The sequence below is a fragment of the Periplaneta americana genome, chromosome 15, assembly GCF_040183065.1.
Source record: "Periplaneta americana isolate PAMFEO1 chromosome 15, P.americana_PAMFEO1_priV1, whole genome shotgun sequence".
NCBI classification, from domain to species: domain Eukaryota; kingdom Metazoa; phylum Arthropoda; class Insecta; order Blattodea; family Blattidae; genus Periplaneta; species Periplaneta americana.
In genome coordinates, this window is record NC_091131.1 from 79,992,570 (window position 1) to 80,011,168 (window position 18,599).

The 18,599-nt window shown below is 37.7% G+C and overlaps 1 protein-coding gene across 1 annotated transcript; it reads right to left on the bottom strand.

Annotated features, from left to right (window-relative positions):
* Nucleotides 1–1,428: 1,428 nt before the first annotated feature.
* Nucleotides 1,429–17,617, bottom strand: P32 (complement C1q binding protein P32). Its single transcript, XM_069847702.1, has 5 exons — nt 17,043–17,617; nt 12,334–12,484; nt 12,051–12,250; nt 6,664–6,752; nt 1,429–1,845 (listed from the first exon to the last, which is right to left on the bottom strand). The coding sequence occupies exons 1-5, from the start codon at nt 17,284–17,286 to the stop codon at nt 1,696–1,698; spliced, it is 834 nt and encodes a 277-aa protein (XP_069703803.1). The 5' UTR covers nt 17,287–17,617; the 3' UTR covers nt 1,429–1,695.
* Between the last annotated feature and the right edge of the window lie 982 nt (nt 17,618–18,599).

Sequence of the window (18,599 nt, forward strand, 5' to 3'; positions counted from 1 at the left end):
GGCATGTTGTGGCCTTATTTACCTTGCTTTATGGCAGCGATAGTTGTTTTTGGCCAATGAGCATTTAAACTTTCAGCACGTGTTCAGATCTCCTCAGATGCATGCAGTGTTTGGTTCCCCATGGCTGATGAAATATCTAGGTGAGCAACCAAGGCAAGTCACGTACTTACACGTCCTTCAGTGGACATCCACTGACCAAAATCAACTGGCGCTACTGTACTTTGTATTAAGTTCTAAAATGTGACGATTTTGATGCTACCATCAGGAGCATCATACTTCATAATCAGAAATGTCACTGGAAAGCTATCAGATTGTCTTCATATATACATTGATGGATCTTGTCTAAAGGAAAATAACGATCATGAATTTCTTGTTTGAAAATGCTATGGAAATTAACCTGATATGATGAGATGAACTTAGTGCATAGACAATTAATATGAGGTTATCTAAGAGGTTTACCCGCAATATAAAACTACAAAAAGATAGTCGGGGGATGATCCAGGATATACAATTCTGTCCAGTTTTGAGATATTCATATAAAAATGTTCTGAAGAAATAAATTACAGTGTTCCCAAAGATAACCACTGCAAAGTCGTCAAGCATCACGTGAATTTCTCAGTTTAAAAATACGTCCATTAGTAGAAACTATTTAGTGCGTAGACCATGGTGTTCTTACCATAGTACACTATGGTTGCTATGGGAATGATGCCCTTTGCTTCAGAAAAGTACTGCAGGCAAAAATTTCTGGCTCCACATGACTACTACTACTACTACTACTACTACTAATAATAATAATAATAATAAAATAATATATATGTAGGGACTGTTATCTAGATAGAATCCACCACGAATGAAATCTACTCTCAACTTTGGCTTTATCACAAATACAACTTACTATTGCCGAGATTTGAACTCAGACCCAGGGTCATTGTAAGTCAGTGCTCTGTCATGCTACCATGGTAGCTGAATTTAGAGACAGTCCTTTTTCCACCCCTTTTTTGTAGCAACATTGTACATACTACTTTTGAAATTTAGCAAATTTCAGTCCAACACCATTTTCTTGCCTTAAATTGTTCATCCCAACTTGCTCATGGTTTTTGTTATTCTTTTCAGAAAGCTATGAAGGAACATCATATTGACCTGAAAGAGGTTGAGAGAGATATGTTGGGATCTCCTGACGAACAAACTGCTCCACCAAAAAACAGTTGACAGTTAAAGCAAGAGGGACTTTGTGGCTGGTTATTCACATGTGCATTGCCCAGAGTCCTGATGCCTCGCCAACACGCAATTGCAGGCGAAGAGAAGCACAAAATGAGACACGGATGGTCACAACATTTATCACAAGTCGACACTCCAGCAACAGACGTTTAGATCACCTTTACAGTGTGGAACAGTGTAAATGCATTCCTTATTTAATTTTTAGCACTATTTATTAGTTTACTGCATCCATTGCATTTTTATTGTATCCGTACGCAAGCGATTTTGTTTTACATATTTTTTCACAACGTACCTGGATATAAATGGAAATAAATGGTTTTGAAAGTTGAACACTTTTTATTATTAATTTGTTATATGCTGCACAGTTTAAGTTATTTTGCTGCAGCACCTGTACAGTCTTATATGTTTCATACAGAAAGTTCAATGGAAATGCTTTATTAAACACTCTACACGTTTATTTGTATCTGTTGAGATGTCTTACTGTCCTGAAACAAACTTCTTGGTATTTTCCAGCAGAGCTATGTACAAGCTGTGTTCATATGCTGTGCTGAAGTCTGAGAGTTTCTCAACAAACTCATTAGAAATTCCTTTTTCTTCTAGTAGATTCATTAGCAAATCGTAGAGGCACTGAAATAAAGAATACGTATTTAAACTATACATATATTCCTAAACACATGAATGATCACATATACACTTGAAGTTGCTATGGTGTATGCAATAGCTGAAGCATAACTTTTATTTAAATCTTGCCCAAGGCACAGATATTTGTCAATAAAATTATTGCTAAAACGTCTTACATAATAAAATGTCCAGCTAGAAATGTCACATCTTGGGAAATCCAGTTAACTTCTCAACATTTAAGTCTTATACTATATAGAAGATGATACATTTCCATTTTTCTTTTATATATTTTTTTATGTGGTGTGCTGTTAGCTTAATAGCTTCCCATGCTAGATACCCTGTATTTTCCTCGTCATTCTATCAATACAGTAGAACCTTTATTATCAGTGGTAATGAAGGGGATGGACTGAACAGTTAATAAAATAAATCGGACAATCCGTACCATAAAAGATTTTCGTAAATTTAGTGTATAATATTTACACTTTCATAATTTCCTCCACAGTCTTGTATTTAACAAGCCAGTTTAGTGGATCAGAAGTTTATTAATTTAAGTCACGTCAATAAAGGGATTTTAACGGCCAAGAAAACTCTTTGTAATTATTGTCTGTGGAAATATATGGATACAGTAATGGAGGTCTCGTGTTGTAGATTTGCATACTTTATACACTCCAATCTCGTATTCTGATGCGAGATGAGTCACAGTTTCTCTCTCCTTTTTTTCAATACCGTACTTAGCACAACAAGATTTCTTGTGACACTTATAGAAGACATTTTTCTGTAGAAGTTTATACAGTATGACAATTCGAACAGTAAACCATATTGTGTAAGGAAAAAGGCTTATAATAGCACTCTCTAGAAAAAAAAAACCGTGCTAATTCAATGTACAGTACTTCATATAGTTCTGCAGAAGAAGAAAGCGAGAGAAAGACAGACAGATAATCCACAAATTGGTTAATAGAGTGATGGATAATCGGGGTTCTACTGTACTCTTATCTCAAAATGACCACCCTCAAGCCTGGTAGACGGTCTTTATAGCACCTACCAGAAATGTTTTAATGAAAGGAGTTCAACAAATTTTTCTATTTGAGATAGGAAATTATCTATTATTTACTACTCACCAGTGAGCCAAAAGCAATTGTACTAGTAATGTTACAAAAAAAATGCATCAAGATGACTCCTTGTAGACTATAATCACTGTCCTTTGTCACCATGGAACAAGCAGCTAGAGCGTGTGTCGTGTGTCTCAGACAGAGTGACAGGAATCCAAATTTATCTGTCATAGGAACTTTGTGAAAAATATTACGAATTTGTGAAAAGTGGCATTAGACAGGAAGTTGTTGTAAAGTTCACATAATTGCCTGCGTGTTCCTTCAGAAGACGAGAGCTGCTGTGTTTGTCCCCTCGTATTACGGGCCAGATGTCCACTCACACCCGCCCCTAGTAACTTCCCCCGGTGCCGACAGGTCTCCTCACCACATGGCCCGGCCCGGAGAGAGATGGTCTCACTGGAAGACACATTCCTTCAGAATACGGGACTCGCTATTTTTTTTTCTCTCCCCTCGTATTAGGAGCCAGATGTCCACCCACACCCCTGCCTCTAGCAACTTGCTCACGGCGCCGAGGGGTCCCTGACCATGTGACCAAGCCAAGAGAGAGAAGAGTCCCACTAAAGGCCACAATGTTGTGGCGGGAATTTGTGACGTCACATAGCGTCATAATGCTCCAAGCCACGCCAAGGAGGAGAGAAATGGCGCGAAGCCCGAGGTGTATATAAGGCGGGCCAAATGTCCATAGAGACCTTGTTTGTAGGCTAGGGAGAAGCTACCACGCACTCCCTGTCACAGACACTATTTTCATTTGACACAGCGTGTTAGTATTTCGTCGGACGTGGTTTTCACGGCCGGCATTTTTCCACGGAACAGAAACGCATCGCCGGACCTGTCTCCGCTTCCCCGACCCAGTCTCCCTAATCAGCCTATCTCCATACCAATTTTTCTTAATTACCTCCCCCTTTTTTTTTTACCTCGTCTTTACTTCACAGTGCTCTAACCCTTTTAGAAAACATTGTCTTTTCTGTCTTTGACTTCCCTCTCTGTGGACGACCATCGCTGGCCATTTGTCAGCGGAGCTCGTTAGCAGAGAGTCTTTACTTCACTGTGCTCTAACCCTTTTAGAAAACATTGTCTTCTCTATCTTCGATTTCCCTCTCTGTGGACGCCCATTGCCGGCCATTTGTCAGCGGAGCTCGTTAGCAGAGAGTAACCCCTCCATCTCTTGTCGGTCGTCGAATCGCGGACCCTTTGGGGGCAGAGCTTCGATAGGCGAGAACCTCCACCACCCCTGCTTCGCATCTCTCAGTTCTCCTACCCACCGTATTCGCACTTCGAGCAAACTCTCTTCAGTTTTCCCCAGACACTCCCGTTTCTCCTCTACTATTTTCTACGTCGCTAGCCCGTTCCCTTCATACCAGCCCCTCGCCACTCTCTCTCCCTCGTCTTGTCCTCGTTTCTCCCCAGGCACTCCCGTTACCCCTCTCCAATATTCTGTCAGAACAGCACGCTTTCAAATTTGCTTCAGCCAGAGTCACAGGGCCAAAAACGACAATATTCTAGATTTTCTCAGACACTCCCGTTTCCCCTGCCCCGGAACAGGAGAAGGACATTGATTATTTCAAATAAACAACTATATCTGTATCAACGTATTTTCTTCCTACATCATCGTATAAACCCCCACCACGAATTTCGTCCTCACCTATCATTCACTCCCATTTCCCCTCTCTCCACCTGGGATCAACCATCGTCAGCAGAAGAACGTCAACGCAGATCGAAGCACAACACCTATATCGAACACCATCCTTCCCCACACACTTCAGTTCCCCTTGTCACGTCACTCCCGTTTCCCCTCTCTACACCTGGGACAGCAGTCATCAACAGAGGGACCACAGTCAGCAGGAGGCCGGCGCACGACAAAGTTCACGAGTTTTTAGAAATTAACCACCAAGAAAATACTGCAGTCGGTGAACTACAATTCCAAATTGCCGAATTTTTCAAGATTGTAGAGGATTGATAAAACTGTGTGATGAAGATTTAAATTGGAACCTGGATGGTCTTGCTGACACTGTAATTAAGAGACTTGTTATTACTAACAGCAGTTCCAACGACTAAGAGATTGAAGGAGGTTCGCCATCACCATTATCAAATTGCATGAATCCTAATAGAGTTGTATTAAAACTAAACAGTTAAATGTCCATTGTTGTGGCTGAGGGGTTAGCAAGTCTAACTCCGAACCCAGCGGTCCTGGGTTCGATTCCCGGTCAGGACGAGTTGCCTGGATGAGGTTTTTTCAGGGTTTTTCCCTCATTCCTATGGATGAATATCAGGTAACTTTATCAAGCGATTGGAACCCCACTCATCTTCACCACTTCCTTTCCTTCCCCATCATCCTTTCCTCATCATCCCGTTTCTGGTTTTTCAGATCACTCTACCGGCGGCCTCCCGAAACTACTGGCTCTCTCGACCAGGGAATGTAGTTAAGTGACGTTGGATGGCTTCTGCAACGAGCACCTGAGGCGGACCTACTTGGGGGAAGTTGCCGAAGCGGGAATGGTATATGGATTTCTGTCGGCTGTAGGGACCGGTCGTTCAGGGAGTCATGTGGTTGGGTTGGTGTGTAGGGGATCTGTGGCACGCAACTCATTCCATATCGAGGGTTAGCGCAATAGATCTCAACAAGTCGCAGTGCTGGGCCATCCGTGCCCCCTTCAGTTAAATTCCATTTCAAACAGTTAAATGATTATGTCAATTTACAGTGAACTCAATAATTCGCGTGCAGTTAAATTGCTTTCCGGGTAATTCATGAACCTTTTATTTTTCTCCCCTTTGTGAGAGAGGGAGTGCGAAGTAATGTTGTCATTTCAGTTTTTACTGGATTTAAACTCTCTCCCTTCCCAATCCATCTTTCAGCCCATCACACATAAGCCTGGGCTAGTATCAGCTGAGAAGTGTGACAATTAAGTCTATTCCTATGCTGTGCGTCTTTTTCATTTGAAAAGTTTGTGTGCCGTTCTAATTTAAAATATTGTTTGTGGTAGTGTGCTTTCAAAATGAGTGATCGTAAAATGAAATATAAAAGGCTATCAGTGAAAAACAATCCTCTAAGAAACAAAAAAAAAAAAAAATGACATTACTTTTTGTTAAACTAAAGTGTCTTATGAATGATATTTTGCAAGACTTGTGTTTCTTGTTTTAAGATTCTATCACACTGCAGTACTCTATAACATTATGTCTCAAAATCTTTTGCAGTTGCACATTTTGCACTTATCTTGAAGTTTATTTTAGTAATTAAACCTGTCAGAGTAACTTAGACTTTAAATAACAATAAAAAATTTTCCGGATAGTTCGCTATTTTCGATATTTCGCGAAAGTTCGTGCATTAATTACCGCGAATTATCGGGAGTCTACTGTATATAAAAAAATGGTAGTGCTTCAGAAATCAGCACAGCTTACTGCTGACAGATTACATAATTACATAAGTGTTGTGTAACTTTATGTACAGTACAGTATATAAAATCAAGCACATGTATATTTCTTTCTGCCAAATGTATAGTGTAGTTACAATTTGTGCACTCCTTTGTTTACAAGGTTGGTTGGGGCAGATAATAACCAGCCATATCCAAATTAAATATATTAATTTATGGCTATAAAGATGACGAATGGTTTTGATTAACGTATGTAAAACAATGTCATATTTCCTACATATACGTTTTATTAGATTTCACTGAATATTTTCATAATAGGCTACTACTAAAGTGACCAGAAAACTTACCCCATCTAAAACATCACCAGCAACTGCATATGTCTTCTCATTCCATTCTCCTTTGAAAATGGTTAATTCATCAATTCCAAAAATGTCATCTGAAAGTACAATGAAGCACAAGAGTGATTTAAATTATCATCGATATTCTGTGATGAAGATGGTACAGAGTAAAATAAATGTTTGCTACTAGATTCATTGCCTATCTTTAAATTCTGGCAAGTCCACTTGGAATTTATAGTGATCAGAGAAGTTGTGGAGTAGGTTTCCTCAGTTACTCTCTCAATCCCACTAATTTTCCAATTTGATAATACAGAGCATTCCTATGCAGATTGGTTCGAGGTTGTCATGTTCCATTGACTTATATCACAGTAGTGGAGAGTGTCCATCCCGAGGAAACTAAAGCAGCATAGGGTACTGGCGCCTATGATGGGCACCCCTACAGTGATGGGCACAGTGAATTATTTATTGTAATAATAAGGATTTGCGGGTTAGTATGTAGTTATTTTTTGTTCTATATGATTGGCAGTACTGTTAGCAACCATTCTAGCGCACGACCTGTGTCCTGAGAGGATGTGGGAAGCTTCATTTTCGAATTGATTGTGGTCATGTGCATACCCATGATTATTGTCGCTTAAAATTAATAATTCGTTAAGGTTCATTGTTGTCATAAATAGTGTTTGGAGGTTCTGTTGTTACTTGTGCTGTATTCGAAGCTCGATTATTAGCTCCGTTCAGTGTATCTCAGTAAAGGAGTGATTATAACGACAAAAATTATACTTGTAGTGGTTTAATGGCCCATGCCCATCACTATATACTAAAATCAATTGATACACAGAGATGGTCACAGTATGCCCATCACTGTTTTTTGTAATTTTACATAATTTAAGTTGTTCATCATGCATATTTGTAGATCTTGGTACTACGAATATAATATTATAAAACGGATGTTTTAGAACTATTCTAAACAGTAATGGGCACAGTGCCCATCACTAAATATTTCTAAGTGCCCATTACTAGAGCAATGACATAAAACTCACAGACATAGACTACTTCATGTTTAGAATCCTTTTATGTCGGAAGATTCTGGAGTAATTTCCGTAGTCAGGACGAACCGCTTTGAGAAGCTAAAAATTTAAATATCCAATGGTAAAAATTAACGCATTAATGGCATATGCATTGTGTTTCAATAGAAGCGCACATTCTTATAAATATGCTCTTTCTTCATATAATTTCATTCCACTTTTGGAATACAATGCATAGGCTAAATACACAGTAGATTGTGCTGATCTAATCAATTTCGTTTCACGTAACTATACACAAAAAATTTAAATATAGCTATTATCTTAATTTAAATCACATTTATTTTCTCTATTTTCGATCTCAGTAGTTGAAAATTCCTACGTTGACTAAGCTTCATACCGACTGCATTACGTAGCGATATGTTTACTAAGGAGCCTTGTTTCAACTTCCGAGTTGCTTATGGTTACCAGGCATGGAATGATTAAGTTCACAGTGTTATCGAAGTGAAACATTCGCTGCAGGCCAAGGGTTCACGACAAAACAAAACACTCATAAATTGCGTGGTATAACTTCTAAGAAGTCGTTCTAATTATAGTTTGCTTAGCCAGGACATGTCACATGGGAAGAAAATGTAATATCATAACAATGCTTCAGAGACATTATCTTGTTCTCCACCAAAGCATAGTACAGCAATCATTCTATGACAACAAATAATCAACATATAGAGAACTTTTATTTTATGTTATTGAGTTCAGAAATACTGACATCGTCAAACGATAGATTTAAATTAAAAAATATTTCCTCCAACTTGTTCCTGTTGCAGTAAACTTTAAAAATGCAATATCATAAATTTAATGATTTCCATATATGTATATGGTAATAAAAGTCCGACCTGTAGATCTACAGCTTTAGTCAAACTCTATTTTATGCCTATTTTTCTTTCAATCTCAGAATGCCTAATTTTGGAAAAATTAAGTACACTAAAGATCAGTTGACGTCAGCAGTTCCAGCAGTTCGAGATGGTGAGAGAATTAAAACATCTGCTAAGAAGTTTGGTGTACTAAGATCAACACTCCAACGGTACATTAAGGGGCAGGATAAATCTACATTTGGTCCCAAGTCTGTTCTTTCAGGTGACGAGGAGGAAGAAAACAGTGAAGAGTTCTGTGTTCTTTTTAGACTGTACGAAGTATCTGCTAAAAAGAAAGAAAAATATTTTGAAAGAAAGGGGACACCTGTAGAACCAGAAGAAATAACGGTTGATAGCATGAAAGTAGTGACAGATAAAGAAAGAGATCAGCCAGAAGATAACGAAGAAATAATTGAAAGACAGTTAAGCAGTCAAAGTCAAGTGGATGAAGTAGAAATAGCAATTAACGAACATTTGGAGACAGAAGAAGTGGGCGCTAATATGGGTATTCAAGAAGATAATCTACTGAAGACACCAGAATAAAATCTCAGCAATGAAGAAACGAAAACATTGAGACGATCAGAAGTCCGTACATTGGAGGATTGCTTGATATGGCCTGAAACTCCAAAAAGAGAAAACATTCGTAAAACTGAAAGAATGCCATACGTTTTAACATCGAAGAAATGGAGAGCTCTTTTTAGGAATAAAGAAGAAAAGAAAGCAGAAGAAGAAAGGAAAAAGGAAGAGAGAAAAAGGAAAAGGGAGATGAATAATGGAGGGAAAATAGCTAAGCGAAAAAGAAGTGTTGAATCAACAAAACACGTAAAACATGGAAGAAAAGTTACCGAACTGTCAACGTTGAGCTCTCACGAGAATCCAAAAGACAGTAGTTTAATAAATGTGAGCCTTTCATATGACCAAAATGTTCAAGCAGCTACTAGTCCCGATATTGGTACAAACATATTAGACAAGAGAAAGGACACTTCAGAAGAGCCGAATAAGCTGCTTTCATCAGGACTCTGTTACAAGTGCGGCGGGTGTTTAAATAATAAGTGTCTTGGTATTTCCTGCAAAAAATGTCTTAAAGTATTTCACAAGAAGTGTCTTCAAAACGAATTCAGTGATAATGATTCAGAAGATGAGAATGTATACTTTTGCAACAAATGTGTGAGAGAATTAGGCGACAGTGAAAGTGATTAAGCCTAATAGATTGATGTAAGAAAGAAAAACATTTAGACTCATAATTAATAGAGGCAAGGGCATCTTAGAAGTTGAAAACAAATAAATTAGTTTTAATTTGAAGGTAAATGTCTCACTTTTGTATCAAATATTAAAGTGCCCATCACTGTATACTTAAGTGCCCGAGTCAGAAGCTTGAGTGCCCATCACTATGTTTTTCTCCTATTTCAATATTGATGTAATTTCAAAATAATCAGACACATTATTGTAAGTTCTTTCTTGTGTAAAAGGGTCACAAATATATTCAGTTCTTTATTGGAAAAAAATGAGAAATCTACCTCTGTAAATTAGATGTTCCCAACCAAATATGTGTTGCAATGTGCTTAAAGTGCCCATCACTATATACTTTACCCTATGCCGACAGTGTCAGTCCTCAGTACAGTATTGCCAGCATTCTTGAATGACCTTTAACCCACTTTCCAACTAGCAAGCCTGTTATCTTATTGCCTTGGTTGCAGTAATCCGACCCTATGTCATCCAGCTGGTTCGTTAACACAGGTAACCAACTCCCATAATAAATTTTCGTCTAGAATGTTGGTGATATCTATAATATTTGGATCCTTTTTTGGTCACACATATTGTTGTAATGGTCCTCAGAAACATCTGAATCTGTGTTTTAGTGACACGTGATGTATCAGTCCTCAGTTAACATATGAACCTGCGTTTTGGTCGCACATTTTCATTAAACTCTTCAGTGTGAATATACCTGTCCATCTGCAAGTATATGACCACTCAATACCCACCAACAGACTTTTTTTCAAGTAGAGGGCAGAGTGGGATCGTCTGCATAGGAATGCTCTGTACTGTCCGATGAGAAAGTGTCTTATAGACCAATTTTCTTGTGGAATGATTGGTTGGGTCTAGGCAATTATTTTAAATAAGGGAACACAGGGTCTCTGACACATAATTTCGGCACAATGTAATGCTAAATGTCCGTCTATCCACCTGGAGATTAGGCAACTAGCAGAGAACTTAGAGGTTTACATTCGTTTGTTTAAACTGGTAGGCGCCACCATTCGAAGACGTGGTGTTCTGCAGTTTATTGATTGACTGCTCATTTCATGTTGCATTAGTCGTCTCAGCAGATGTGCCCTGGACTCACTTTTTTCTTATTCAACTATTGTCAGAGGTTTATATGATCTCACACCACTTTATGTTTATTTGTGGGCGCACATGAAAGCTCTTGTGTATCAGAACCCTGTAAATACTGTGGAACAACTAGTAGCAATAATTTCTGCTGCTGCAGGTGATGTCTGAGATCAAGTACATAAAATATTCTTCAATGTCCAATGGTCCATGGTCTAACAATTTGAGTTGTGTAATTAAGGCAACAATGGACACTTTGAACATTTATTGTAAGATACTTTCCAGTAAATATGATTAAAAACTGATTTTTCACCTCTACTATTTTCTCTTCTTTAGACATCCTGTGTTTGACCCTATATAACTACACTATTTTAAAAATTCTTCTATATTGTTTCCTCTTTCATCCCACAGTCACATACAAATACTGCCAGCTTTCTTTAACTCAATGTCCAACTAGCGAGCCTCTTATCATGTTGGTTGCTGTAATCCCTCCCTGTCATTCAGCTAGTTCGTCTATGCTTCCATTATAAATTTTAATTTGTCTAGAATGCTGGTGGTAACTATATCACAGCACCACTAGCTGCGTACCTTCCAGGTTACGCAATGACGACTTTGGTGTCATGTACTACCAAAATGACTCATAATGAACGCCATGTTCCTATCCTTAATTTAAAACAATCTCCTAGACCCAACCTATCACCCTAAAAAAATTCTGTACTTATTTCTGAATCACCCTGTATTCCTAATGACGACTTTGGCGTCATGTACTGCCAAAATGACTCATAGCGAACACCATGTTCCTATCCTTAATTTAAAATGATCTCCTAGACCCAACCTATCATTCCTAAAAAATTCTGTACTTATTTCTGAATCACCCTGTATTCCTAATGACGACTTTGGCGTCATGTATTGCCAAAATGACTCATAGCGAACACCATGTTCCTATCCTTAATTTAAAATGATCTCCTAGACCCAACCTATCATTCCTAAAAATTCTGTACTTATTTCTGAATCACTCTGTATTCCTAACATATTCTCTGGCACATAGTTAGGAAGAAGGGAGATATTTTCTTGATATTCAAGTTTGAATAATAACGATAATAATAATCAAATATTATTAGAAAGAAGTTAAAGTACATACTGTATTCATCTGACTGCTGCATACTGTCACTGGACAAAAAAGAACAAGTGAAGCTCAATGTCTGGTCACCAAGTTGCAGATCTACATCAAAAGAAGGCTTTGACTTCAGTTCTGCAAATTCTGGCTTATCCATATTAGGATTCACTTCAGGTTCAGCGTCAGTATCAACTGTGTGATTCACGTTGAAATTAACAATAACTCTGTAAACAAAATGTATATGATTAAATTTGAAATTATTAATACGCTGAATAAAAACTAAGACGACAAAAATATGAACACCAACTTTTCATTTCCTGCTTTCTTAGTCAATGTCACTTCTGCGCCATCCAATTTTACTTCAAATCCATCAATCTTACTGGGAATGGATTTTATCTTCTGCGCTTTACATTCTGCTGCAATTTCTTCAGACAGAAATTGAACCAATTCTTGTTCACCTGGAGAAAAAAAAAAGTAATTAAACTACAAAGCCAACAAATTAATTGTGAGCTTCATGAAAATATATTTTGTCATACAAATAATTCCTTAGTTTCTGGGCAATGAAACATGCTGGTAAAGAAATTAAATTCGCGCAATGTGTGTGGAAGTGCCACTCTAAATGTACAAGGCTGTTGTAAAGGTTGTCGGGGTTTTAAAATAGGCTATCACTACACTAGTACAATTGAGGCAGGAATATGAACTTGTTTTATTTTGTAAAAAAACGCTCGAAGTTATTTACATAAAATTATAAATGTTTAATACACTATTTGCGCCATTGGTCACTCTGCATTCACACACACCACACCGTGCCAGCGGTGATATTTGAAATGCCAAGCCTGATATACCCCTTCAGTCCCCGAATAGCCACAGGTAATGGGGGGACATACATTTGATCTTTCACATAATACCATTGAAAAAAGTCACATGGTGTTACATCTGGCAAACGAAGTGGCCAAAACAGGAGCTTCTGATTAATGTCAGTCTGGATGTCTGATCATCACTGCGGTAAGTGTTAATTTAAAAATGTTCTGACCTCCTGATGGAAATGAGATGAAAATGACGAGGGACCAACATTAATCAGAAGCTCCTGTCCTGGCCACTTCTCTTGCCGGATTTCATTTGACTTTTCTCTGTGGGTTATGTATATGTCCCCGCATTACCTGCGGCTATCCCGGAGCTGAAGGAGCATATCAGATTTGCCATTTCTAAAATCACCACTGACAATCTGTGACGTGTATGGGAGGAAATGGACTATCATGTAGATGTCTGCAGAATGACCAATGGCACACATATTGAACATCAATATTTTATGTAACTTTGAGAGTTTTTGTATAAAATAAAACAAAATTCATATTTCTTTGTCAATTGTATTAAGTGTAACGGTTTTTTAAAATGTTTTAAAATAATCTAGAATAACCCGTATACACTGTGTCTGGGCTAAAATACAAAAATAACAGCATATAATGCGAGAATTATACACTATAGGCTAATGTTGTAAAGTAAAGCATAATCGATAGAAAATCTCTCCGAGATTTGTTCTATCCCATTTGCAAGGTCACTGTTGTGTTACCTCCCGCACAAGAGTAGAAACGGAATAAGGACAAGTTATACGTCAGTTGTTTCCTTGTCAGTCAAGATGTGGATGCCACAGCGTAAAGTGCAGTGTGTGCTCTGATACAGAATTTAGTGGATGCCACAGCGTAAAATGCAGTGTGTGCTCTGATACAGAATTTAATCAGTTACACGTGTTCAGCAACGTGCACAAAGGGAATGAAATGTAGATCCTCTCACATGCACAACCATTTATGAATGGGATAGAACTCTACAAGAGACTGGAAGCTTGAGTTCAAAAAACAGGGAAACACTCTAAAAAAACATGTGACCACAGAGACTATGGATAAGCTGCATGTCACTCTAGAACCCCACGTAAGACAGACAGGCTAGTAGGGAATTGCAAGTTCCTCACTCAACAGTTCACAACATTCTTCAGGAGCGTCTCTGTTTGCATGCTTACAAACTCCATCTTAAACCAGACAAAAGAGTTGATTTCGATGCTGAGATGATTTGCCTTATCGGTGAAAATCAGAATCCACTGCACTTCATGCTGTGGCATCCACATCTCAACAAGGAAACAACTGATGCATAACCTGTCCATTCCCCAAGCGCTTGCACACTGAGTGACGCAACAATGATCTTGCAAGTGTGGCAGAACAAATCTCAGCAAGGTTTTATATCGATTGTGCTTTATGTTACAGAATAATTATAATGTATAATTCTCACATCACACGCGGTTATTTTTGTATACCTTTATCATGAAAACACTGTCCATATACTGTATGTGTATATATACATATATATATATATATGCATATATATGCATGCATACAGTGGGTGTATCAGGAACAATTATAGCCTAAATTACGAAAGGCTTTCGAGGAGTTTGGGTTAAGTACTAAAGCATATACTATTTCCAGAAATGTCTGGTTTTGGAGAAAATGAGTTATGTTTAAGTGGATAACTCTCAAGTGTACATATTACAAGTTGATATAAATTGATGATTTCATTCTCAGTGGGATATAGTGTCTATTAAAACAATTTTAACGAACAATTACAGTTAAATGTGTTTGGTGAAATCTGTCTTTAAAGAGGGTCTTCTACAGACCCAGAAACCAAATTCGGGTGGCCCAAATTTTCTTCCTGGGTCTACTGTAATTTATTGTGATTCAATAGGGGTTCAGATCTTGCCAAGGTTATAGCTAAAAATTAAAACGAAAATTAGTTAGTTTAGGGATGTTCTGTTGTTTTACTTGTATCACTTACTACACATCATTTGGCATTAAAGATGTATTTGGCAACTTCTTTCCGCATGTAACATCTTTACTACTATTACACTTTAGGTACTGTAATAATATTTTATTTTAACAAGTTAATGATCACAAAATATGTTCATTTTTCGTATCAAGTAGTCTAGTATATACAGTCACGAAGGTCAATACATAGGGAATATGCATCCTATGACATTTAAACTTTAGTTGCTAGCCACTAGGATCGCTACTATCACACAATCTATTGTTCCTAGTACTCTCAGTTACTAGAAGCTTGGAGCATTGTATAGCGAGAAATGCAAAAAATCACCTCAAGCTTCGTGACTGTGGTAATACTGTTAATGCCTGTAAAGCAATTCCAAATTTGCCTTTCATAAAGATTCCTCTCTATATGGACACTTCGCTATTACAGACAATCTTGTTAGTGATAAAGATAACACTGTCTTCAGAAACTGATTTCAGTGATTAAAATCATACAGTTTTAAATGAACTTACAGAAAAAGGAGTACGATAAGGATGACCTTTATCATTTATCCTGTTCAACATCTACGTGAAAGATTTATTGAATAACCGTTTTTAGAGCATGGGAGGGGTGATGGTAAAAGAAGAATAAAGTGCATAAGATTTGCTGATGCAATGGCGTTGTTAGCAGAGGAGGAGACTATACTAAGGGACATGCTACATGAGCTAAATGACATCTGTGAACAGTATGGGATGAAGATAAATGCAAACAACACGAAGACCACGATTATCGGAAGAAAACTAAAGAAGGTAAATTTGCGAATTCGAAATGAGGCAATGGAACAAGTAAATAGCTCCAGATACTTGGAGTGTATTATAAATAGTAACATAAGCTGCTGCCAGGAAGTCAAAAGGAGGATAGCAATGGCAAAGGAAACTTTTAATAGAAAAGGAGCATCTTCTGAGGCTCTCTGGAAAAAGAACTAAGGAAGAGACTAATGAAGTGCTTTGTATGGAGTGTGACATTGCAGGGGGGGGGGGCAGAAACATGGACATTATGACGAAATGAAGAGAAGCGATTAGAAACATTTGAAATGTGGACATGAAGAAAAATGAAGAGTGTGAAATGGAAAAACAGAATAAGAAATGAAACTGTGTTAGAGAGAGTGGGTATAGAAGGAATAATATTGAAACTGATCAGGAAAAGAAAAAGAAATTGGCGGGGACACTGGCTAAAAAATGCCTACTGAAGGATGCACTGAAAGAAATGGTGAATGGAAATTCGGGGCAGAAGAAGATATCAAATGACAAGACATTAATATAGGACTACATGGATCATATGCGGAGATTAAGAGGAAGGCGAAAAATAGGAAAGATTGGAGAATGCTGGTTTGCAGTGAGAGACCTGTCCTTGGACAGCATACTATGAATGAATGAATGCTGCTATTGTTCGTATGTTGTTTCGTCATACCGGTACTTGTAACTTGGGGTTGCAGTTTGCCTTGCAAGTTTATCAGCGTGTTCTAAAATTACTTTCTGTTAAAAACAAGTTTATGGGACAATACCGATATTTAGGTTTAGAGCTGTAGTTAGGTTAAAATGGTTAAATTATAGTAGGGAGTCTACACTAAAATAATTGACACGCACAATTTCTGAAAATTGCAAGCTTAAATTGTGCCAACCATGGCAAACGATACATAAAAAAAATTCTAACACGCTGCTGGAACTCCCAAAATCTAGGCCTATACTCCAACAAGCGAGTAAATTAGTATGCCGGTTTTGTATCAGTCTTCAACATACGAAACCAAGAACGATGTAACAAAGCCATTCGTTACGTAATCACATAATGGTATTTTTGTGCATGCTACATCCCAAGTATAGTGGAAGATCTTCGAAGAAATTCCGGAGGGCTTGGTATGAAGCACCAAATGTACAGACTGTTTGGGATTATCCTGAAAACCACAGAAATTACTTTGTCTACATTTTTGTTTCTGACCAGTACAGACGTATCGTATAAATGATCAGAAGCAGAGTGGAGAAATATAAATGTACAGTCACTACCTAGCCTTTAAGACATCTGATCACTTGCTTAAAGCGAATTTTAACGTCCAATAATTTGATGCCCGAATAGTGCTTATTATGCAATGTATAACACGTAAAAATTAAAAATACCGGTATTTCAACATCAAGAAAGCAAAGCCATGCTTAGAAACTAAAAAAATATAGTTACTTTTAGTGTGTTGCAAGCGCTGACTGCCGCAGCCACAACTGCAAAGATTAGTTGGTGTCTTTAATTTTAAACTACTAATATTGTTATCCTGTGGTTTTGTTGAACACATGTGCCATAACGTTCTCGTGAACTGTTGTTTGGAGGTTCCGGCTACTGTATTTCCTGGCAGTAATGCTTGTTTCAATGGACTTGTGATTGTTTTAAAAGTGGAAAATCTCAAAGCTGCTTTCATCATTCCATTCATTTCTACCTATCCTTCTAGTATACAACGACCAATATAAAATTACAACCAAATTAACTTTTCACCTCGTGAAACCACCACTTTAACTAAGCCAACAGAAATTAGAATAGTGGTATGGAGCCCGCGCGCAATTTGCCAAATTATCAGTTAAACCAACATTGGCACACTTGCATACTTTTCTATATTCAATCCAAGTCCAACATAATTTTATGCAATCAATGGACTTGCATTACTACGTTAATATGACAACATCAAAACAATGAAAGACTTACTATGATAGTGAAACAATAAAATAATGCACAAATTAACTCGGCCCACTTATTAGTTTGCTTTCGTAAAGTATAAGATACGTAAAATAGTTGACTGAAAAGTAATTTACAATGTGTAGAATTTACAAAAAAAAACTTCTATACCTGAAAAAGCTATATTTTTGTGGAAACATAATTATATGAAAATTTTCAGAAGGAACTATTTTCTGAGTATCGCCAACGTAACAGATCAAACGAACGTAAGAATGTGGAGATTAACGCCATCTGTAATACGTATTGCAAAACATCTGCTCCGTCTGATTCTGTTCTGTCATCTAGTGGTTGACTAAGAAACAATTTCCAACACAGCTAATCAAGTTCATCCAAGAGGAGTAGAACAGTAGTAGTAGTGGAGCAACAGTAACAAATATAAATGACACTCGGAAGGAAATTAAACGCAGAATAAATATGGGAAATGCCTGTTATTATTCGGTTGAAAAGCTTTTGTCATCCAGTCTGCTGTCAAAAAATCTGAAAGTTAGAATTTATAAAACAGTTATATTACCGGTTGTTCTGTATGGCTGTGAAACTTGGACTCTCACTTTGAGAGAGGAACAGAGATTGAGGGTTTTTGAGAATAAGGTTCTTAGGAAAATATTTGGGGCTAAAAAGGATGAAGTTGCAGGAGAATGGAGAAAGTTACACAACGCAGAGCTGCACGCATTATATCCTTCACCTGACATAATTAGGAACATTAAGTCCAGACGTTTGAGATGGGCAGGGCATGTAGCACGTATGGCGAATCCAGAAATGCATATAGAGTGTTAGTTGGGAGGCCAGAGGGAAAAAGACCTTTGGGGAGGCCGAGACGTAGATGGGAAGATAATATTAAAATGGATTTGAGGGAGGTGGGATATGATGATAGAGACTGGATTAATCTTGCTCAGGATAGGGACCAATGGCGGGCTTATGTGAGGGCGGCAATGAACCTCCGGGTTCCTTAAAAGCCAGTAAGTATAGTATAGTATAGTTCTCCGAAGTCTTCTTTTCGGAGATTGTAACATAGCT